This window comes from Ambystoma mexicanum, chromosome 1q (assembly GCF_040938575.1).
Source record: "Ambystoma mexicanum isolate Mex_15411 chromosome 1q, UKY_AmexF1_1, whole genome shotgun sequence".
In the NCBI taxonomy this organism is placed as follows: domain Eukaryota; kingdom Metazoa; phylum Chordata; class Amphibia; order Caudata; family Ambystomatidae; genus Ambystoma; species Ambystoma mexicanum.
The window spans coordinates 233,540,977-233,564,698 of NC_090922.1; the positions used below are offsets into that span (position 1 = coordinate 233,540,977).

General features: G+C 46.5%; 1 protein-coding gene across 2 annotated transcripts in view; it reads right to left on the minus strand.

Annotated features, from left to right (window-relative positions):
• The window catches only part of LOC138526952 (CD82 antigen-like), a 462,340-nt gene that overhangs the window by 42,899 nt on the left and 395,719 nt on the right, over positions 1–23,722 (minus strand). The window contains exon 9 of one of the 2 annotated variants that reach the window (XM_069637861.1): positions 8,878–9,218. The exons of the other annotated variant lie outside the window; for it this stretch is intronic. Coding sequence (XP_069493962.1) covers positions 9,063–9,218 — 156 coding nt within the window. The 3' untranslated portion in view covers positions 8,878–9,062. Of the gene's footprint in view, positions 1–8,877; positions 9,219–23,722 lie in introns of those variants that run through there. 2 annotated transcript variants of the gene reach the window in all.

Here is a 23,722-nt window from a genome sequence, read left to right on the forward strand (position 1 = left end):
AAATGTGTTTCATTTGGACAGATCTGTGAAGAATAGCCATGCATCACATGCCGACAGAATTGTGAGGATTAGCCAAGCATCACATTTACATAGAATTGTGAAGATTAGCCATGCGTCACATTTAGATAGAATTGTGAAGATTAGCCAAGGTGGTCTATCATCAAGGCATGCTACCCTGATCTGCCTGGGAAATTGATGCCATGAACTCCTTTCCTGTGGTGCAGTAGCAAGTAGGCTTGGTTTGGATTTGCTCTTTTTTCTCGTTTTTTATATGCACTACATTCTCCAATCTGATGAGCTCCCTAGCACTCTTAGCTCTCGGATGTGACAATGATACTATATAATTCAGCTATTCAAACCATAAACTACGAGAGGAATACCCATCCACCAGCTATAAACAATTACCTGGTACCCGGAAAATGGCCCACTGGCACTAATAACTGAGCTTCAGCAATGGACTGACTCTGTTCCACCTCAAGGGAATAAGCTCAGAATCAGGCGAGGAATCTGACAAGGCAAGCTCCTTGCAAGTGGCATTGAGGTGCTACCACCTGTCATCAATACCACAAGGTCCTCTGCAGACACCTGGATTCAGCTGCTCATTTCTCCCCAGAAGCCATCAGATGGATTGAATCCTTTCTGAGTGAGAGAACAATGAGAGTCTTCTCCCCATCAGCAGCAGCAGACCCCTCTCCCATTACTTGCGGAGTCCCGCAGGGCTCATGCGTCTCCCCCACACTATACAACATCTTCACCAAACCTCTGTTCGACGATCTGGATCATCTGGGTGTCACCTACACTAACTACGCAGATGACACTCAGATTCTCCTCCCACTTTCAGGGGATCACAGTAAGGACAGAGAGTTGGTGAATAGGGTGTATCTCATCATTCAGGCATGGAAGGCATCTCATGGCCTATGCCTGAATGATGACAAGACAGAGCTCATCATCCTGGGTACCCCAGCTAATATCAACAAACTAGGCCTTGAATATGACGAATTTAACATAGACGGCAACATTATCAAAGTATCCAGGGATGTAAAAACCCTCGGCTTTTATCTGGATGCCACTATGTCATTCACTAAACAGGTCAACTCACTAGCATCCACCACTGCGTATACCTGCAAATTAATAAGAGCAGGCAAGCCCTTCCTATCCAATGACAGCTGTATGATCTTGGCAAGAGCACTCATACTCTCCAGGCTCGATTATTGTAATGCCCTATATAGCTTTGCTAACAAAGCCATTACCCATTGGCTACAAATCCTACAAAATAATGCCTTGAGAGCTGCCCTCGGCATTAATAAAAGAGAACACATCTCCACTACCAGACGCCAACACAAATGGCTCTCCACCGACAATAAAATCAAACTAAAGCTGGCCTCCCTAACCCATAAAGCCCTCAACAATGCTGCCCCTAGCTATCTGATGGATAAAGTAAAAAGTCATCCATCAGACAAACAAGAACTATCAATTCCAACTGTCTGATAATTCCCAGATTCAACCTCTCCACCATTGGAGGTAACAGCTTCCCTGTGAAAGCTGCAACATTTTGGAATTCTTCGCCATACAACCTGAGAGCCGATCAACCATATTTGCACTTTAGAAGGAATCTCATCAGTCATTTGAACTCCAACAACCCCTGTATTTAATTGTACATTTTATACCTCTTTATAGATACTGATACTTTTTGTTTGCAGCCTTTGCTCTCGCCACAAACAGCCCCTGTACATATCTGTACATTTCACTCCTTTGTATAGATATTGATATTTTTTATGTGTGAACATTTGTATATTTCTCATTCCTGTAATCCTTATATGTCTATAATTTTACTTCAACTGTATATTTCTGTAACATTGTAAGCCTCGAATATTCTTTCTGGCTGCGCCCTGCTGCCCCTGGGTATGGTGCACCATACAAATAAATAAACAAACAAACAAACAAACAATACTCTAAACGCACATCAGATCAGGAACACTCTAACCCCTGCTGCATATAATGCTGCCAGTTCAGACACACACTTTACATCACAACCTGATTTGTTGCTTGACCTTCGGGCATACCGAGTACCGGTCTTCATACCTAGGATGTACTCATATGCAGGATAGAACAGAACCTAAGTAAACGCACACTGAGAAGGTGTCATCCTATAAGCAATCTGCCGACCCAACAAGACACAGGGATGACCATAGTGGCTGTTGCTGGTCCCTGGTTCCACGGAACACCAGTCATCGAATCTAGCTAGTACTTGTAAGTCCGACAGAACATGACTGGATGTAACTGTACAATGTGAAGGTATCTTCCAATAAACAATGGCAGACTCAATGAGACACAGGGACGACCATGGATCTGCAATTTGCTTAACCCAATAAAGATTAGGAATAGGGCAACTCAACAATGATGACACTACCTGGAAGGAAAAGACAACCCCAAACCTGGTAATCAGAACAAACTCTGCTAGACTGGGAATCTCTCTTGGAGAACCAATACTCTGAACTTCTAGATTAGATACAGTCAGCTCAGCAGGCACTGGAAGGTAATCTGAAATAGGGGTCTCCCACCAATCTGTGCAAACACTCACACATACCGATATGCTCACTCTCTCCACTACACCAACAAATAATAGAATGCAGCTAAACCCCTCAATCAATTTCTCAATGGCTGCACACATACCTACACACCTGCATGAAGACCTCAACAGTCTTTAGAACGCCGCTATAACCCACAAAATTAAATCGGCCTAGCTGCACACATAAACTCATACACAAGCTCCATCACCACTAGAATGCAAACACTGAAGTCAACCGCCTTGCTGCACACTTTGCACTGACCTCACACAACCACTGCATCATGCCTAATATTAGAATGCAGCTAAACAAAACGTAAACCACACTTGCTGCACACATACTCAGTGCATCCAAGCACCATTTACTACCCTACTCTCTCCACTGAGCTGGACACGGTCCCCAAGGGCGTTCAACCCACAGCGTTTTGAGATCATACCAAATGCACAATAACATAACATACACTGAAGCATTAGGCTATGAGGGGGAGAGGCATTATCAGTTAGGCAATGCCCATCCCACACCCACCCACTGAGGGGTTTATTGTTGCTAACCTTTGCATACTTTCTGGTTGCTAATATCTTTCTTAAATTGAGAAATGGCCATGTCTCAATTAAATAAAATTGCAAATATACTGACCACAATGGATCCAGAGAGAAGAGAACTTCACATAGTGCATTCTCCCTTTGCATGATGGCCATTGCTATGAACAGGAAGTGGCGGTTCAGCAGGAGTGGCTGTGAGCAGGCGAGGAGGCCACAGATAAGTAGAGCCTGAGATGGGTTGGTGGAGGGATTGGGTTGGGAGGGAGGCAAATGGGGTGAAGGGAGCACAAGTTGGCCACTTCCCGCTGCTCGAAGGCACCGAAGGTGGGCAATACCATGAGGGAAAGCCTGCATTCCAAGGTCCCCGAGTGGCTGGGAGGTGCCGTTATGTCACCACTCGGGTGCTAATGAAAAGATAAGGGCAGAAGGAATAGAATTAGGGGCCAGTAGTCAGATTAGCTCTTTTGGAGCATGAGGCAGAGTAAAGCCTTAGAAAGAGGAGCAAAGCATGAAGGGGCAATAGAAGAGGAAGGAGGAGAAGGGAAGAAAGAAGAGCATAATATATCAATTTTAGAGGTAAAGAAAGAGGCAAGTGAGGGAAGAATTCACGCAGGAGTAGGGAGAATGAGGAGCGAACATATTGTTAAGAGAAAATAAATTATGAGGGTGAAGAGAAATGATGGGAGATAGGTAGAACCGTTTAGCTTGAAATAAGTTCAGACCATAAGAACAATGATGAGAAGAGAGAGTAGCAAAGACAGCTGAAGAGCACGCGTTCTGCCAACATCCTTCAAGTTTCCAAAAGTAGCTAAACACATTTGCGGAGGCTTACAAGAAGGAACGAAAGGCTGAGGAAAGATGAAGAGAGTCAAGAAAAGATGTCAATGCAGAAGACAAAAGAGAATAGGAAGAGTCAGGGTGAAGAAGAGAAAAGTCTGCGGGAGCTGGGAAAAGAGTGGTGATCACCAGCGATAACTGATGAGATATGGAAGTGACGAAGATCATGTTGCTAAAAAGAGGAAGTAGAAGGAGTCAGAGGAGGGGAAACAGGAAGACTGTTGGCAAAAGACAAAACGCAAACATTAAGTCAAGAGAAGAATCTGGGACATGAGACAGAGGAGTGGGAAGTGGAGTCAAGTAAAAAGAGACCATGATCTGATCAGGAGCAAAGGACATGACGAATGAGTGGGGGCCTGACATTGCAGGGGTGTCTGTTACAGATCACTGTGATTCATTTCAGCCAATGCAACCTCTGTCCAGAAAGCAGACTTCCCAGGTTTGGCACATTGACAGGGCACTCCCGGCGTCTCCTTAGTCATCATGATGAGCTTAACGGTAAAAAGAAGGGGTGTCAAATACAGCATGGCTTTGCCACTTGGTTGATTATGGGCCAGGTGGCATTTATTGCATGCAGTATTCATGAATAAACCACCAACAGCAAATACTGCCAGATTATGCTATCAAATACCTCATACAAATTGCTCCAATGTTTGCCTACATCCCAATATTGGAGTCGAATATTGTACCAACCAACTTTGTTTTCATAAGTTATTAGTGCATGCTTTCAACTTCTGCGAAAGAAATATTTTGGGGCACCTCCAGAGGAGGGGAAAAAAGTGGACATGTCACACTCCCACCTTCTCACTCTCTTTGAAATGTACTGCAGGGAAGGGTCAAAATTGCACACTGGCAGAATGATCTGCTACTGTACACAGCCCATGTTCTTCATTTCTAAACAGGGATAGGAAAGGACCAAAAAAGGTTCAAACGCTGCATGCAGATTCTCTGAAATGCCACATTTCTGAAATACCATCAGTATTGTCATAATGTGGTGAAGCTCTGGGCAACTCAAGAGGGCCACTGCTGAAGACACGGGCCTATCGGTATCACCCCTGCTCTACATAACCCTGTAGTACACAGCAGCAGGTGTCTGTGTGTGGCACACATGAGTTTCTGGCTTTATAAATTGTGCCAAGATGACAGTGGTTCTTCTCCTATTCGGGGAACGTTTTCTAGTGGTTTTTTTACCGTGTAGGGTTCTTCACTCCCTATGTGTTTTATTTCATCTTGTAGGGGGGTCTGCAGTTGTCCTGTTTGTGTGGGGTTTAGGACAGCAGGAACGCTTCCCCAATCCACGGAGTTCGAATAGGGAAAGCTTTGAATGCAGCTCTGTGCCAGTCTGGACTGAACGATGGGCATGGCAAAGGTTTCCTTGTTGACCCTAAATGTATTCTTGAGAATATTTTGGTTTCTTCATATCGTGGTGGCCGATTACCCTCACATAGGGTGTTTTGGCTTCTTCAAGTAGCAGGTGAAGGGGGTTTTGGGTCGAGAGAGTGGAGGTTGCCATTATGTTAGATGGTCACCATCACGATGCCAAGATGTATAACACAATCTTTAAAGTTATGCTCTGGCTACGGGGATTATATGCATTCGTTTTGACAGCTCTCTGTGACAAACCCTTTTGATTTTACATGTTCATAGAAATGCCATGTTTGGGGTAATAGGCTGCGCAGAGCAGGCAGATAGGGGCAAACGGTTGGCCACAAAAGTCTCTACATGGAGAGGAATACAGGAGTCCAATATGTGCACATTTAAGTCTGTCTATTATATCTATGAATTGACCGGCATGGAATTCAGTGTTTTAACAATGCTGCGTGTATGAAAACAAATTGCAGGGTGGTGATTAGTGTGGTGGCTGCTATTGACTTGCTTTGTTTTAATACCGCTGCAGAAAAGAAAATCCAGTCTTTTGTGGCATAGCATCAGTAGAAGCCATACTGTACTCTGCGCTGAGAGCCATACTGACTCTCTAATGTGCAACACTCTATTCCCCCCACGCACTGACATTGTGTGGGCCTGGCTCTCATCCCTCATAGTGTGTGTCGGTGTGCTTCTGATTCACTGAGCTTGTGGGGGGTATGTCCTTCAGGCCCTGAGCCTCTGTGGACAGGACCTTCAGCACCTGGGTGGGTACCACTTCACTGTCCCAAGCCGGACGGAGGTAGCAACCACAGGGAGATTGTGGATCTCCAGCTGTTCTACTACCGGCTCCTGCACATCTCTGGACAAGGCAGCGCACAGCTCACAGAATAGCCACTGCCACAGTGGCCTCTACTGATCCCCAACACTGGAGGTACCTTTTTGGTATTATCAAGCCACCCCATGGACCACTTGTGCCAGAGCTATCTTTGAGATTTTGTGGTGGCTGAGAGCATGTAGGGCGGTCGGGCGCACTGCTTTGGCTTCACTAAGAATAGAGTATATCCTCAGGTGCAGCCTGCGCTGCATGGAGTGTGACTAGCATACAGCAAATATTTCAACTGGTTATTAATACTACCCCCCTACTCATCACTAACTTAGAACCACCTGTTCTCCACTAGCTGCTACCCTCCTGCCACTTGCACAGCAATATCCTCCATCTTCTCACCTATCTTGTCATCACAAATCTCTTCCCTGCTGGCTCACTTGGATCTCTTACTTACCACTGCGAATCCCATCACACATGTACACCATTACTCACTGCGGCTATCCACTTTCTTCCTATGACCCATAACAACACCCTAACCTCATCTCCTAACCCAGATATCTACCACCTGTTGGCCATCTGCTGGTAGCAGCTTCTAAACTCCTGCTGGCCAAAACCCTTTATTAGTGAAAACAACACCAACTATCCAGTTGACCATTACATTCCTACAATGTTCAACAACTCTGGCAGACCATCAGCAGATGTCAGCCCCTGATCCCTGTTGACCAGTATCTACATATCACACTGTGTACATTTTGTATGAACTCATTGTTGCTGACCGCAATTATACATAAGTGGTTCCTTGCTGTACAGATAACCAAGAACATACCCTGCAGCTTGGAGACTATCTCAAAGACAGACTTCTCAATTGCAGAGGCTCCCAACCACAGACCTGGTCAAACACATCCCTTCCCATCCACACATTGTACCAGCCATATAACCTCACAAATACAGGGCCAAGCGCAGGGCCTGATACACAGGAAATGTAAATCACAGACACGTTCAATCAAAGGCTGTGCCAGCCAAAGAACTTCCCAACCACAGACCCTACTGAAATTTAGAACTTCTTAACTACAGGACCTATCAGTCAGAGGCCTTGCAACAACAGACCCCTGAAATGTAGGGCATTCTCAACTAAAATCCACTTCACCTCCAGACGTTCATAACCAGGACACTCTAAGTCACAGACAATTTTAGCAGCACACCATCTGTGCTGCACGCCATCCCAACTGCATGCCATCCCAGCTGCACGCCATCCCAGCTGCACGCCATCTCAGCTGCACACCATCTCAGCTGCACACCATCTGAGCTGCACGCCATCCCAGCCATACGCCATCTCAGCTCCACGCCATCTCAGCTGCATGCCATCTCAGCTGCACGCCATCCCAGCTGCACGCCATCCCAGCTGCACACCATCTGAGCTGCACACCATCTGAGCTGCACGCCATCTCAGCTCCACACCATCTCAGCTGCATGCCATCTCAGCTGCACGCCATCCCAGCTGCACGCCATCCCAGCTGCACACCATCTGAGCTGCACGCCATCCCAGCCATACGTCATCTCAGCTCCACACCGTCTCAGCTGCATGCCATCCCAACTGCACGCCATCCCAGCAGTGCGCCATCCCAGCAGTGCGCCATCCCAGCAGTGCGCCATCTCAGCTGCACACCATCTCAGCTGCGCGCCATCCCAGACGCACACCGTTACAGCTGCAGACTATCCCACCTGCAGACCATCCCTTCCGCAGAACTCAGCATCACAGATTCTCAATCACAGACCTCTCATTCACATAATATAGCTCGTATTGACCCAATCAGATGCAAAAAACCTCAAACATGCAGCATCTAATCAAGACCATAACAACCGACTTTCACAGCCACAGAACATCTCTGCCAAACCCCGCTCTGCCGCAGTGCGTCCCAATCAGAGATCCTATAGACCAAACACTATCTCACACCACAGAACTTCAGAAATACAGACCCTCTTGACCAAAAGGCCTTTTAAAATACCCACATCCTCAGATACAGACAATATCTGCCCTAGTCATCCATACATCTTCCGAAGGATGCATAATCTCAGCTAAACATTACAATCCCAGGCTACTCGCTTTTAGACCTTCTCAGCCACATACCATATCAGCAAACGGTTTTGTGAACCCGAGACCTCGGCAACTCTAGAGCGCCTTCCTAAACCAGTCTTCCACTCAAAAGGTGAAGTCAAACACAGCGCTTCTCAGTGACAACCCCCACTATTTGCATACTTTATAAAGCACAGAGCCGCTCTCGCAAACACAATCCCTGCGCAGACCACTACAAAAACGGACCCTCATACAAGGACTCAGTTGTTGCCCATGCTTATGTAGAAGGACGGGTGAATGCTACGCAGAAATGGGGAAGGAGGAAAAGCAAATATTCGGATGAGGACATGTACATAGACAGATGCAAAGTGAAAAGGGGAGTCTTGGTCATGACTTAGATGGACAGGGATTTAGGAGTGGCAGAGACATGGAGAGATGTATGTGGGTGAAAAAGAGGGAGACGGGGGGCGGGGTGGGATATCATGACAGAAATAGGTAAAGAGATTAAACAAGGCATGGACAGAGAGGCTACAAGGGGATGAATGGAGCAGGATGGGGACCCTGGTAAGGTATGGGGGAAGCTGCTATTAAAAATAGAAAGGAGGATGTGTTCACAGATGTGTCCACGGCAGCAAAGGCAGGTAATCAACCCAAAACAATGGTGCCTTTAAGGTTTCTCTTTCTTTGAGGTTTTATTATGAAATTGGCAGCCTGTCCACTCTGAAGCCCGGTGTCCCCGTTCCATCGCTCTAGCTGGTCTTCCTCCATCCCCTCCTTCTATCTCTCTTTCACTTTACTTTGCTCGCTCCTTCCTTCCCTTGATCTTGTCATGTGTGTCCTGATAATCTTTAGGCTATGCTGGCTCGCTTCTTTCCTCCCTGTCGGTTTGCTGGCTCTGTGGACTTGCTGGATTCCAGAAAGTTATGGAGAAGCTGGGACATTCTACCCTTAGCATCAAATGAGGCATCTCTCAGGAGTCTGATGGACAAAAAGCTGGACCCAACCTGGAAACAAGAGGTAGGCATCAAAACGTGCTACAGGTGACCAAACCTGGAAACAGGAGAAAAGAATTAGTCTCTGAGCGGCAGGTGACCCAAAGTGACAATGGGAGAACGCATAATTCTATGATCCATAGGTAGACCACCTGGACATTAAGTATAGGCATCAGTTAATACCCTATAAGTGGGGTACCTAGCAATCGAGAGGGAGGCATGAGCCCTCAGGCCAAGTTTAAACATTAAGTGCACCGCCATGGAGGAAGTCACAGGGCTACCTAAGCCCATTCAAGTGGAACGCAGCCACGGAGATAATCGTAGGCTGCCATAGCCCATAAGAACAACCACTGCCACAGAGGAAACTTTAACATATTATAACCATCAGCAAGGCCCTTGTGAACCCATGGCAGCCACTCGCGGCAGAGCAGTGGTGTGCCTATTGGTGAACGACAAAGATAACTGACCATCGGACAGGTATTGTACTTTGGACTATTACTGTTTCGGGAGGATAGCTCAGGGGCAACGTGCTCGCCTTGGAAGCAAGACGACACGGAGCAACAGAGGTTCGATCTCTGGGTCCGCGCTTAGAAACCTCTGGGTATTAAGCGCTTTATAAATAACCTATCACATCATATCATATTACACTTACTGCATGAGTGACATGTGGCTACTGGAATAGGAAATTAAGCGCTGACTGCAGCTGCCAATGTTATTTAAAGCAATGCAAATGTGGAGTGTATCGGGGAAGTGGGAGATTGTAAAGTAAGGAAGGGAAAGCTCAAGGTGTCGCGAATGAGGAACCTGCTCAAGGGGTTTGTTCAAAGAGGTATCTTCTACCCGGTACACAGAAAAACAAATAGTGTATGGGGAATAGGAATGGGGCCAGTTGGGATGGGACAAAGGTGCCCTTTGGAGTATAGGATTTGTTATAAAGCATCCAGTGCATTTTTCCTACTCTTAACAGGTATTATGTTACATTTTTGTTATGTTACTTTAACCCCGTCCCAAATGGGGCCCTTTCAGGTAGGATGTTATATACAAGGGTAGGCAAAACAATAGCAGAGAAATAAACACAGTACACAGAGGTTTTAACCAAGTATTTTATTTAATGTGCTTATCTGGACTTGCCTGACTGAACCATGCATCCCGGCATATGGGGGACGCATAGAACTCATGGACAATGGTCAGGTCTTCCCTGCCAGCAAGAATGGACTTACCCAAGAAGGATTCCACAAGGGAATTCACTGAAGGAAGCCCAGGTAGAGGTGTCATTTGCAAGATGGGGAAACAGAGCAAGGCAGACAAAGATATGCAGAGAAATAAGGAAGCATAAAAGAGCAAAAATAAGGAAGATGAATGCTCCCTGGGGGGGCCACAGCCTCGAGCGGCCCCCCAGGGCCTCACGGAGGTGGCTGGCCAAGCTGTGTATGCCAGCTGTAGCCCAGCAAAAGATCAAAAGCCATGGACATATGCAGGGTGCGGCCCAGGTGAAGAAGTGCACACAGCCTTGGGACGCGTGAGCGGGCATCCATGAATCAGGGCGCGACATGTGTGGCTACAGTCCCCAGGGGGCCAAACCGGGGTGACCGGAAAAGAGCGAGAGTCTCGGGCTGTGCGGCGTGCAAAGGCCCAGGTGAAGATGGCGGCATGTCCTGGGAGCAAGACGACCCGTCCCGGGGCCAGACGGGGTGGGTGATGAAAATAAAGAACCCTGACAGCACCAGCAACATGCACAGGGCAGCCAGCACCAGCAGGGGACCTGTGGGGTCTACACCATCCCCGGGGCCACACCGGGAGCGCAGCTTGGAGCATGATTTACCTAGAGCCCGGCCACTGGATCCTACATGGCTAGGGCTCATCCCAAAATTAGTCGGATTCCAGAGTCACTTTAGCTGATCTGCAGCTCCACAAAAGCTGAATGCAGGAGAGCTGGCATGTGCCATGTGTTTAACCACCATTGGCAGTTCTAGTTGGCATTAAGGGACCTGATAAATGGTCAATCCTTTCTGTGTGCTGGCACAGAAATCAGGGTCTGGTTAAACATGCTTCCTATGTTCCATGGGGCTCGCTGTTTCGCAGCTTCTAAAAGGATACATGTTCCCCAGTAACAGACTGGCATACTAAAGGTTGCCAGTATTGGAGTGTGCAGGAAGAGGGGTGTGGTGACTAAGCCCCCAGGAGGCAAATGCGAATGAGGGGGCAGCATTTAGAGTTGCTTGCTCCCTTGCCTCTCGCAGGCTGTGAGGGACACATCAAACGATTCTGCAGGGTGTTCAGGTAGTAGACCATTCACAAGCTTTGATAGAAAGGGTCTCTCCATATTGGCCCACCCTGGGCCACCCTGGGCCAGCTCTATTCTCTGACCTTTGGGGCACATAGGTCTGCCTGGTCTTTGGTGCCCCCAAAAGACAGCGATGGATCGGGCATAGAGCCTTTAGCCTATGAAGGTAAGTGCAGATGACAGATAGCAAAAGCAAGACTAATTAAGATGCAGAGAATGGAGAAAGTAGACTGACAGGTGCACAGTGCAGTGATTCCAGTTATCCCAAAAGCGGAAGAAGGTACCCAATAAACAGAGGCACTATAGAAAGAAACGAGAGCGGGGTGAGGTGACCCACTAGCGTGTATTCTTCAGGCTCGGTAACCATAGGTCGCCCGCAGTGATCCCAGTGTGACTGAGCCTGTTCCCCAAGTCTGACTGTATGAATGCCAGGTTGCCTTGTCCTCCCACAGGGGTGGTCTGTGTGCAACTAGTTTCCCCATCCTGCCCATAGGGTATATCTCCCACAGAGAGTTGAAGCAACCTTCAGGCTGGATAGTAGTGTTCCCTATGTTTGATGTATATGTGTTGCTCTCAGCCTCAGGGCCAGGGTACAGTAATTTTGGGAGGAAAATCTGAGTATTATGCATGGAAGATGTAGAAAATATGAGTCGAAGGATGTGAGTCTATTTGGCAAATGTACTGTTTTACTCAAAACCTATCAACAGTAATACATCTGTTCAGTAATGTAGTCGTGAGTGCAAGTCATTTATGAGTCAAACTGTATATACTTTAATGTGTGAAAAGACTCGTAAGGAACTGGGGACATCCAAACAAGAAGGGATTGGGGGACAAAGGGGAAATTGCAGCTGTAGAAATTCAGGAGGGCATTCAACCTGCAACCCATCTCCTGTTAAACTGTAGAGGTAGAACATAGAAATGCAGAAAATGGGGTTCCACATGGAAGGTGGAAGGAGGATTTCTGGCAATACCAAAGTGCTGGCGACCGCTGAAGAAACGACATGCAGGTGAAACTGAAGCACAGAGCCTCGGTTTCGAGATTGACAAGGTCACAATGCTGATGAATAATACAGAGGCAAAGCCAAATCACAAGGACAAATGACCACCCGTTAGGTCCCACAGACTCACAAACAGCGAGCTGTGGAACACACCGGAGTGGAGACATGAGGAGAGCAGCAGGACCCAAAAAGGGGGGATTGGTGCCTCTCGAGGTATGAGAGCCAAGGAATGATATTGAGAGCAGGAGAGTCCTGAAAAGCTGCTGAGGCCAAAACACGCAACGGCTAGGCTTCATAACCCAATTAGCAGGAAAGGGGCGTAGAATCATTGGGAGGATGACATGGAATGAAAGAGGAGGGAGGAAAAGCATGGCATTAGAGTCCCAAGGGCAAAAAATATATATATTGTACAACAAAGAGCTGTCAGCTGAAAAACAGGAGAGAGCATACTGCGAGAACGACCCAAAAGCAGAACAATTCAATTTTATGATGAACTGTTGCAAACTGAAATGCCATGTTACTATAATGAGTAGATGATAACATTTCAGAAGTAAAGCCGAGAAATGCTGCATCCAAGAACAGGAAGAGAAAGCTCCTGAAGCAGAAAGGAATGTTTGTAACACTAAATGTTAAATTCTGAATTCAGACATGAACCAGGGGAGAACCTTTCAAAGGACAGGAGAACCTTTTTATATGTCCTTTGGAGAAATGATGCAAACAGGAACAAGAAGAGAAACTTTCCAAAGCAAACGAAAGATTCCTGGCTCTGAATTATGGGTGCCCTCTGAGTGTGCCTCCAGTACAAACCTGGCATATTGCTTCCCGAAGCGCAGGGCGTCTCTATCCCTCCTTAAAGAAGAATCAAACGAAGCTTTGGGCGGCCTAACCCTACTTAAACAAGAATCCATTGAAAATCTGGGCGGCTCTATCCATTTTTAGAAGAATCCAACGAACTTCTGGATGGCTCTATCCCACCTCTAAGAAGAATCCAACGAAGCTCTGGGTGGCTCTATCCCTCCTTAAAGAAGAATTCAGCGAAGCTCTGGACAGCTCTATCCTTCCATAAAGACGAATCAAACAAAGCTCTAGGCATCTCAATCCCTCCTTAAGGAAGAATCCAACAAAGCTCTGGGCGGCCTAACCCTACTTAAAGAAGAATCCAATGAAGCTCTGGGCGGCTCTATCTGTATTTGTATTTGTATTTATTTATTTGTAATGCGCACCAAACCCAGGGGTAGCCAGGCGCAAAGGCAGCAAGAGGGTTGCAAAGCTTTGTTACATACAGTATGGTGAGGTCCAGCTGGGGTTACATTGCCGGACGTATCAGGCCAAATAGGAAGGGTAGAGCATGTACATTAAAGGCAGTGCTATAAACATATTTACATTCAATGAGTAGGGGTAGAGCATGTATATTAAGGGCAATACTATAAACATATTTACATTCAATGAGGAGCCACATGGTAAAGGTGAATCCGGGTCTCTAAGAGTCGTTACGAATCGAGAGATTTGAGCCAGTGGACAGTCCTGGCTCTGAACTGGTGGTAGGGTAGGTCCTCCCTGCAAGTAGGAGGGAGGGAGTTCCAAAATTGCGCTGCTTTTACTGGAAAGCTATTGCCTCCAGATGTAGTACGTTTGAACCTGGGCACCAGAAGAAGGTTGGAATTGGCCGTTCTTGAGGGGCGGGAGAGGGTAGGTCTAGTAAATCTGGCGATGAGGTATTGGGGGGCTGCATGGTGGAGGCATTTGTGAATCAGAGACACCGATTTAAGGAATATCTTGTCCTTGGTGGATAGCCAATTGACAGATCTTCTGGAGTCTGAAATATGGGCTTTCTTCGGGATACTGAGGGCCGCTCTGAGGGCATTATTTTGGAGGATTTGGATTTTGTTAGAGATATATTTGTTGCAGCCTACATATAAGGCATTGCAATAGTCCAACTTGGACAGGATCAGCGCCCTAGCCAAGGTGGTGCAGTTGGTGGGGGAGAGAAAGGGTTTGGCTGCCCTGATGAGTTTGCAAGTGTAGGAAGTGGCGGATGCCGGAATCGGATTCTATCTAGATTCACTTGTTTGTTAAAGGTAAGGGTGGAATCTAGATAGAATCCGAGGGTTTTAACCTCCTTAGCTACCATGATTTTGTTATCGTCAATTATGAATGATGAGTATTTGTGGCCCAGTTTGTTGAGGTAGTGTGTAGAGCCTAGAATGAGAAGTTCCGTCTTGTCATCATTCAGGCATAGACCGTATGAGGCCATCCATGCCTGGATGATGAGGTACACTTTATTAACGAAGGCCAAATCCTTGTCATAATCCCCCGACAACGGGATGAGGATCTGGGTATCATCGGCGTAATTAGTGTAGGTGATACCCAGATCGTCTAGATCATCAAAAAGGGGCTTCGTGAAAATGTTATAAAGTGTAGGGGAGACGCAAGATCCTTGCGGCACGCCACACGTGATAGGGATGGGGTCGGCTGCTGCTGATAATGAGAACACTCTCATCGTGCGGTTATTAAGGAAGGATTGGATCCAGTTGGTTGCTTCTTGAGAGAAGTGGGCGGCTATTTGTAGGTGGTTGCACAAGATCTCATGGTCGACCAGATCAAAGGCCGCCGAGAGATCAAGGAGAAGCAATAATGCTGTCTTCCCCTGATCTCTCAACTCGTCTATCTGTGTCTTGAGATCTATGAGTGCGGTTTCTGTTCCTTGTTGTGGCCTGAAGCCCGATTGTCGGACGCCTAGGAGCTGGAAGTGCTCAAGGTAGTGTTGGATCTGTTGGTATGCTATTTTGTCGATGATTTTAAGAAGGAATGGTACTGTGGTAATAGGGCGGTAGTTAGTTGGGGTGGAAGGGTCTAAGTTCGGTTATTTGAGCAGAGGGAGGACCCAGGACTGTTTTAAATTATTAGGTACGGTGCCTGATGTGAAAGACGCATTTATTAGTTTGGTAATAAATGGTGCGAGATCACGGGCAGCATCCTTAATCAGTTGAGCGGGGCATAGGTCTCCGTGGCAGTTTGAGGGTTTGAGGGTGAGAATGGTATTTTCAACCTCTTTGGTGGACACTTTGTGGAAGTTAAAGGAGGGGTTGTACGCTGGGGGGGAGGATGGAATCAGGTGAGCCTTTTTGTGGGGGACGGTGCTCTGCTTGGTGGAGGAGAGCAGAGATTCTTTTTTGGTACTTATCTTAGTCTTAAGGGATGAGATTTTGTTCGCTAAGGCATTTTGAATGCCCGTGCACCAGTGTTAAAGAAGAATCCAACGAAGCTCTGGGCGGCCTAACCCTCCTTAAAGAAGAATCCATTGAAAATCTGGGCGGCTCTATCCATTTTTAGAAGAATTACAACAAACCTCTGGATGGCTCTATCCCACCTTAAAGAAGAATCCAATGAAGCTCTGGGTGGCTCTATCCCTCCTTAAAGAAGAATCCAATGAAGCTCTGGGTGGCTCTATCCCTCCTTAAAGAAGAATCCAACGAAGCTCTGGGTGGCTCTATCCCTCCTTAAAGAAGAATTCAGCGAAGATCTGGACAGCTCTATCCTTCCATATGGAAGAATCCAACAAAGCTCTAGGCATCTCAATCCCTCCTTAAAGAAGATTCCAACAAAGCTCTGGGCGGCTCCATCCCTCCTTAAAGAAGAATCCAATGAAGCTGTGGACGGCTCCATCCCTCGTTAAAGAAGAATCCAACAATGCTCTGGGCAGCTCCATCCCTCGTTAAAGAAGAATCCAACGATGCTCTGGGCGGCTATATCCCCCTTAAAGAAGAATCCAACTGAGCTCTGGGCAGCTCTGTACCTCCTTAAAGAAGAATCCAAGGGAAGAGAGAGAATTCTGAGTGATAAATGTGATGTACTTTCATGTGGTAAATTAAGTGCCTAGCAGAAAACCTGCTTCCCTGCACTCGCATGCTACCAAAGGTAGAGTAGCTTTCTCCTTTGCAACCCACTTTGGCCTCTTTGTGGATGGTACTACCAGCCGGATCTCTCAAATTAATTACGAATATGCTGTTCGCTTCCATTGTTACTGATTATGCATTTGTACCTCTTCCTTCTTCCATGAGTGCCCACACACCAGTACCAGAAGCAGTTTTTTTTACAGTATTCGTGGCAGATTACAAAACTTCAAATAAAATAAGAAAATAAATCTGATGGGGGAATAGAAATAGGCTTGCTTCTATCATACCACTCACTTTTTGAAGGCAATCAACATTTCCTTGCACTTGGTGCCGTAGACTTTAAGCCCATAAAAGATTTAATTTCTGTAAAAGGTGGCAGCTCTATAACAGAATGATAAGCTTGATATCCAAATGTAATTTGTGATACTTGTGCGTGGGTGTTTCACCCAGCAAGCTTATGTTTGCATAATTACCCTGAGGATCAAAATCAGCAGAAGGCAATACCAACATACGCATGGGCGGCTGGTGACTTTGTAAAGGGGTGGGGTGTAAATGCGGGTCCCCTGAATTTGCGAGTGAGCATAGCCAAACCCCATAATGGGGTTGAATGTGTCTCCTGGAGAAAAGTTCAGAAAAATCAGGTCTAATGTGTGCAATTTACAGCACAGTTTCACAAAAGCACTGCCCTGAAAGCATTAGGTTTTCAGAACTGATGATAAATTACTCTGATATGTGCAATAGCATATTTTAAAGCAAGTTACTATTGACCATAGCTTGTGCTAAAATGTTGTACACACAAAATATTAATTATATTCTATATCTGTGAATGTGAAACATGGGTGCGTATTAGGGGCATAGAGGCTCTCACTGTAAATATTATACTAAATAGTTCTTGTTTAATGTACACTGGCTAACCACACCCCACGAATACTCGAGATTACAACAGAGCTGCCAGAACTCGACAATTAACGCACACACAATAGCAGAGATCCTGTAAATCAGAGCACATTTAAAATGTACACACAGCACAGCCACCTGAAAATCAAAAGCCCACCTTTTTGTCCTAATCACCAGAAAATGTTGACTTAAGTAGCTGAACATGTTAGGAATGCATAATGAATGCAGGGAAATGAAAGGCCAAGGGCCTTATTACAAGTTTGTCGGTAACCCTGCTGGTAATGCCGGCACGATACCAGAAAACTGCCCCTACCATTTCCACCACCTCATATCCCAGAATTACTGGGATATTACAGGCGGCAGAAAGGGAGGTAAATGCCATTTTCATGAAGTCCCATAAAGACTTTGGTGGTCCCCCATAATGTTGCCTGCTGCTGTCGGTCAATGCTGCTAGCTGCCTCCATCTGCCGTCTGCAGCCATCATCTGCCCCAAAAGTCATCACAGAGGAGCGCAGGAAGACAGAAGTTTAAGAGAGCAACAGCCAGAGACCTTGAGATTGCCCTGGCCAGGTTGTCTTGCAAGAAAGGTCTTTTTAAATAGTTTTTTAATACAGTGCACTGTATAGACTTTGTATATATTTTCAAAGACACTTGTATATTTTTAAAGGACCCTTTTTTTTTATAATTTTGTGTTTTCATTTTAGTAACGCAGCTGCTAGGTTTAGTGTAATCTGTATTTAATGTCTTGGGTTCTGCCCCTTTTGTAAATAAACTCACAAAACCCTTCTGGTGTACTGGAAAAGTATATAAGAAAGCGTTAAACAACTAAAAAGAATCATACACCAGCAATCCTTTTGTCCGCCTCTCCTTTTGTGCTCCAGTTACTCTAACCTTGTGTTTTCTACTTAGGGGTAGTTGGGGTACCTACCTGCCCTAACCTCTTCATCTTCCCAACCCTTACCTTCTTCCTATCGTACACCAGGGTGATCTCGAACCCAGGAGAGCGGGGTTTGGAGACAGGTAAGAGGCGGGTCAAGTTATAAGTGAAGGATTACGTTGTATATTGTGTGCCCGTCTACACAGGTCTACCTATAAGGTGCGTTGGAAGATCACCTCATTACACAACACAAATTGAGAATTAAATAATAGTAAAGTACCTTTTGACAATGGTCCTTTCAGTTATAATATTTTTACAGTGTGCTCCTACTTCTTCATTTGCCCTTTCATATACGTTTACATGGACGTTGACTTTGCTGTTTATTTTGGGAACAACTTTATGGTTTTTTTGTAAACAGCTCAGCACAGTAGCCAACGCCATATTCTATGCGTATATTCCAGGAAGTGTTTCACTCAACGAACGGCATCCCTTTATTTTAAGGTGCATCTAAATCTAAGAAATGGGGCCATCACTTCTTTGAGACATATGTAGGCTGATTCATGGAATTTGTGCGCCGGAAAACGGGGATTTGTGCGCCATTCTGCCCACAAATCCCTATTTCATGAGCGAGGTTGTGGAGATGTTTACTTTTACTTGAAATGTACACTTTTAGGGCCGGTAGGCTGACGGCTATTCGCTTCACATGGGGAGTGCTTAATATATCTGCATGACCGTTGTGCAAGTGTGACACAGGGTTCTCAGCCCCTGAAGCCACAACCTACCTTCAACTGCACGCCCCTTCCCGGCAGTGAGGCTTCCATGAGGTCTTATGACGTAGGCCTTTCGGTGTGCTGGGAGCATGGAGACTCACTCAGTCATCTCCCATGTGATGACATGAATCGATGTGCTCAGACCGGCTCGGCAGCCCCACCCATGTAGAACACACATTCATATTTAATTGGCTAAAAAAAACAGCCAATGGAAATTGAATGAGTGCATGAATGACAAAAGCCTCTAGCTTCAGTCACAGGGACTACTTCTGATACAATCTTATTTGCTTAGATCAAGAGAGGCAGCAGCGCCTGACCACCAGAGCCTCGCTGGCCTCTAATGTTAAAGTTCCACGCAGATTGCGAACACGCCAGGGCTGTGTGCAGCAAAACAGGAGAAAGCATTCTTAGCGTGGGACGCGCCCCTGCGCAGGTGCCTCAACTCTGCGTCCCGAGCAGCAACACATGCGTGATGCGCATAAAGATTACTGCACATGGTGCCAGATCTGCCTGTACTAGCAGATCATGCTGGAGCAGCGTTGCTGATCTAGATGAAAGACATAAGTGTTTTTGAACAAAAGGTACATCTTTCAGCAAGTGCAAAACCAATGAGGGCAGCGCCCTTGCGCCCAACCATGCCAACCGCCACTGAACATACACATAGTTGGAGGTATGCAGTGATGAATGCATTTTTAAATGAACCCAAAACATGTATTAAAAAAATAACGAATTTCGGAAAACTATATATGTGTTTGGGAATGGGAATAGTAGTTTTAGGATTGGGGAAAAGTATTTTAAAAAAGGGGGGACTTGGGGTTTGAACCTCCCCAAAACATCAAAAATAAATGTGTTTTTTTTAGATGTTTTTTCGTCGTTCAAATTTCATTCTTTGTTTTACCATTCGATAACATCACATGTAACCACAACTGGATGGGTCTGTGCCTTTCTTATGCCAGTGAAGGAAGTTTAGACCTGGGTTGATATTCCCCAACAGAATATTTTAGAAGAGCCCAACACATACCATGTCGCTGTGTAGCTTGGGCCAGTTCTTTGAACCGAACCATCGGTAACTATTTTGCATTGGGAAGAATAGAGTGATAGAGGGTGCCATCATGACCATACCACCATGGTAGATATTTGTCGACAAAAGCATTTGAGGCACTTCTGTTTGAGAAGTAGTTTGGACCATTGCGAGGAGATTTGTGAATTGGGTGATTTGGGGCTAGAAGTTGGCTTCAATCAATAATCTAGTTTTCCCTAGTTTTTCCTAAGCATTATGAACCATCAGAGGATGATCTTGCCCCTCTACCAGCAAGAGCTTGCCAGGCGCCCTGGAATGGACTCAGACGCCTACAAGAAGAGAGACATGTCTACTGACCAAGTCAATAGAAACGTTAGGGTCTACCAGGGGGTTTGTTGGGCCCTACTGGCCGTTGGCTGCTGACGGTGCCAAGAATTAATCTAATACAAAAGTGGCTGCTATCACTTTAGAAACCGTGCCAGGCTGTTTGCAAATAAAACTTTATTCAAGGACCAGAACACTAAAACCTTGAAGATGGCCATTCCCACTCTTATACATGTTATATCAGATTAATGGTCAGTTGTCATTCATTTTGGCAATATATTGGTATGGACTCTACATTTTTATATCACGCACCCAACCTTTACATGAAGCTCCTGGGAATCCTCTCCACCATCAAAACCAACAATATGCACACAATGCACAACGTTACCAGGAACATTCTCCCTCAAAGATATGCACCAATGGAAGGCCTGACATGGCCTGTTCCAGACCTAAATGTCCAGCGACTCTCCCAAACCAAGATTAATCTGCCTGCCTCCACTCTCCGCCCTCTGCAACTCATCCAGAACAGAACTGCGAGACTTGTCCTTGGCCTCAAGCCCAGGGACCGTATCTCTCCAGGACTGAAATCTCTACACTGGCTCCCAGTGGCTGCAAGGATAAAGTTCAAAACCCTCTGCATTGTCCACAAGGCCTTCTGGGGCCTGGGTCCTAAATACCTTCAACTCTCTCTTCCCAAATATCTTCCTTCCCGAGCCCTTCGCTCATCCGCCTCCAATTCCCTCAGGGTTAGCCGCTTCTTGAAGCAACGAGCTGGGGGTAGATCTCTCTCCGCGGCAGGGGCCTCCCTCTGGAACAGCCTTCCTGCCTCCCTGAAACTTGAGGAGAACCATCTCCGGTTCCGGAAGCACCTCAAAACCTTCCTCTTTGCTTCTGCTTTCTCTCTCCCTCTCCCCTGCTGAACAGCTAATTTAATTCCTCACTGAAACTGCACTGATCCTGCAACTGGACCACTCTAAACGGCCTCGGCCCTGGGCCCTGCCACTCTCCAATTGCACTGATGCCCTGGAACCCCTTTGCACTGCGGGACTGTCTCTGTATCCCTACAGCCCCCTCCCCTCCCCCAGCACTTGTTCTGCACTTACCTCACACTTGCCACCAGCTGGCCCTATTTATTTATTTATTACGTTACGCCACTTACCTTGTACTGCACTTCCCCCCCTCCCCTTCCCCTTGCACTTTTCCCCCTCCCCCACCCCTGCACTTGCGCGATCTGAATGACACCTGGCCTAGTAAGATCGTTGTCTGTCTCCCCTTGTCCCCCCCTCCCTGCCTCGTCGCGCCTTGAAACACATGTGTATAGGCGCGTTACAAATACCATATCATATCATATCATATCATATCATTAACTTGCTACTGGGCACTAGCCACATTGAGCATCAGCATCCCCACATTTACACCTGGCTGTCCACCCTGAACCTTGACAATTTCACTCAGCAGCTGGTACCCTGAACCAAGTCTCTGGGATTTCACATGGGTGTGGTGAGGAAAACTCAGACAGCATGTAACCCCTCCTGTTGGAAGTCAAGCCCTTCCTACCAGACACCAGCTTCAGATCCACCGTAAAGGCCCTGGACCTATCTCATCTAGATTGCGGAAACGCTCAGTTCACAAGCCTACCTACCACCAATCTAGTACCAATGAGCCTGCCTACCACCAACTTATTCTGAGCTTGTCCGGGCTGAGAAGGGCCCGTAGGTCCTCCACCTCTTGTCCACCCACCTCCTCAAACTATGAATTGGGCTCCAGACTTACATACTGCTACCCCATGAACTTGGGCCCTTGGACTTCTATGCTCCCTGCAGATCTACCAGTGAGTGATGGCTGATCTCTCCCATTGTCTCCTCCATTAACTTTCTGAACCAATTACTGTGCCTATTTTCTCTGCCTTCCTTAACTTACCTAACCTACTTCCTCTATCACTGCATTTTTGCCACTGCGTTTGAAATTCTAATTTAGGTGTGTGCGCTTTGACATCTCTGGTCCCTCTTTGCATTGCATTTTTGCCACTGCATTTGAAATTCTAATTTAGGTGTGTGCGCTTCGACATCTCTGCTCCCTCTTTGTATTGCATCTTTGCCACTGCATTTGAAATTCTAACTTAGGTGTGTGCGCTTTGATATCTCTGCTCCTTCTTTGCATTGCATTTTTGCCACTGCATTTGAAATTTTCATTTAGGTGTGTGCGCTTTGACATCTCTGTGCCCTCTTTGCATTGCATTTTTGCTACAGCATTTGAAATTTGATTTTCCTTTTTGGATTGTATTTGTGCCTCTTGTAACTACTAGGCCACCTGGTGAGTTTAGCTAGAACTGTGTTGTGCAGCCCCTCTTCTTTCTTCTTTCATCCCTCAACTAACCTTTGTCGCCCCTATAGCTCTCATCATCTCACCCATCTTCTCTAACTGCTACACTATCACCTATCCTCCCTAGCTCACGAAGTCTGGAAGGAAATATCACAAAAAAGACATCCTGTCCACGAACCCTGGCCTACACATCGCAGACACCTACGTCAGCGCAACTTCCACATAGGTCTTCACTGATATCCTCTTCTCTGTCCCTTCTCCAGATTTATGGACTCCTCTCAATTCTCCTCCCTTTTACATCCTCTCCTATTACTGGTGGTATAAAATGAGAAGTCCTCTTGTCCGTCTTTTCATCATCACGCTGCATCATTCATGTCTACCAGACAGGCACTATCTTTGTTTAGGGTCCTCAACCCAACCTCCTCCTTTTTGACCGGTGCCTGCTGTCACTCATTAACTTCCTTCCTTCCTTCGCCGGCCTCTCCCCATAGAACTCTCTGTCTCACCCCCTGTGACTGGTTTACCACAGCCCTGTACTCCACCTCAGAAAACCTTCTAAGGCGGAGGCCTCCTTCACCTGGAAACTCTTAACGCCCGCTCAGCCAACAAACACTGCACTGACATCTGCCTCCTTCTTGAAGACACTGATCTCGACATTCTTGCTCTTACTGAGACATGGTTCAATGCCAGCACAGTCACTGCTTTTGACTCCCTTCTCCCTGATGGCTTCAAGATCATCTCCAAGCCACAACCTCACTGTGCTGGCGGTCGTGTTGCCTTAATGTTCCCTGAGTGGGTTCTTTCTCCTGTCATACTCACCCAGCTCTACTCTTCCTTTGAGGGCCTTATCTGCAAGCCAGTCATCTCTCCCTCCTCCTCTCTGACCATTGCTACCATCTACAGGCCTCCTGGTGCTACCACCCTGTTCCTCTCCGAATGGGCTGACTTCTGTTCCTTCCTACTCTCAACCACCTCTAACCTCCTCATGGGCGATTGCAACATCCAATTGGACTTCCCCATCACAGCATCCACTCTCTTCCTTGACCTCTGTACATCACTATCCCTCTTCATTCTCCCTTCTAGCCCAACCCACGTGGCTGGACACTCTGGACACCCTCATTCATACT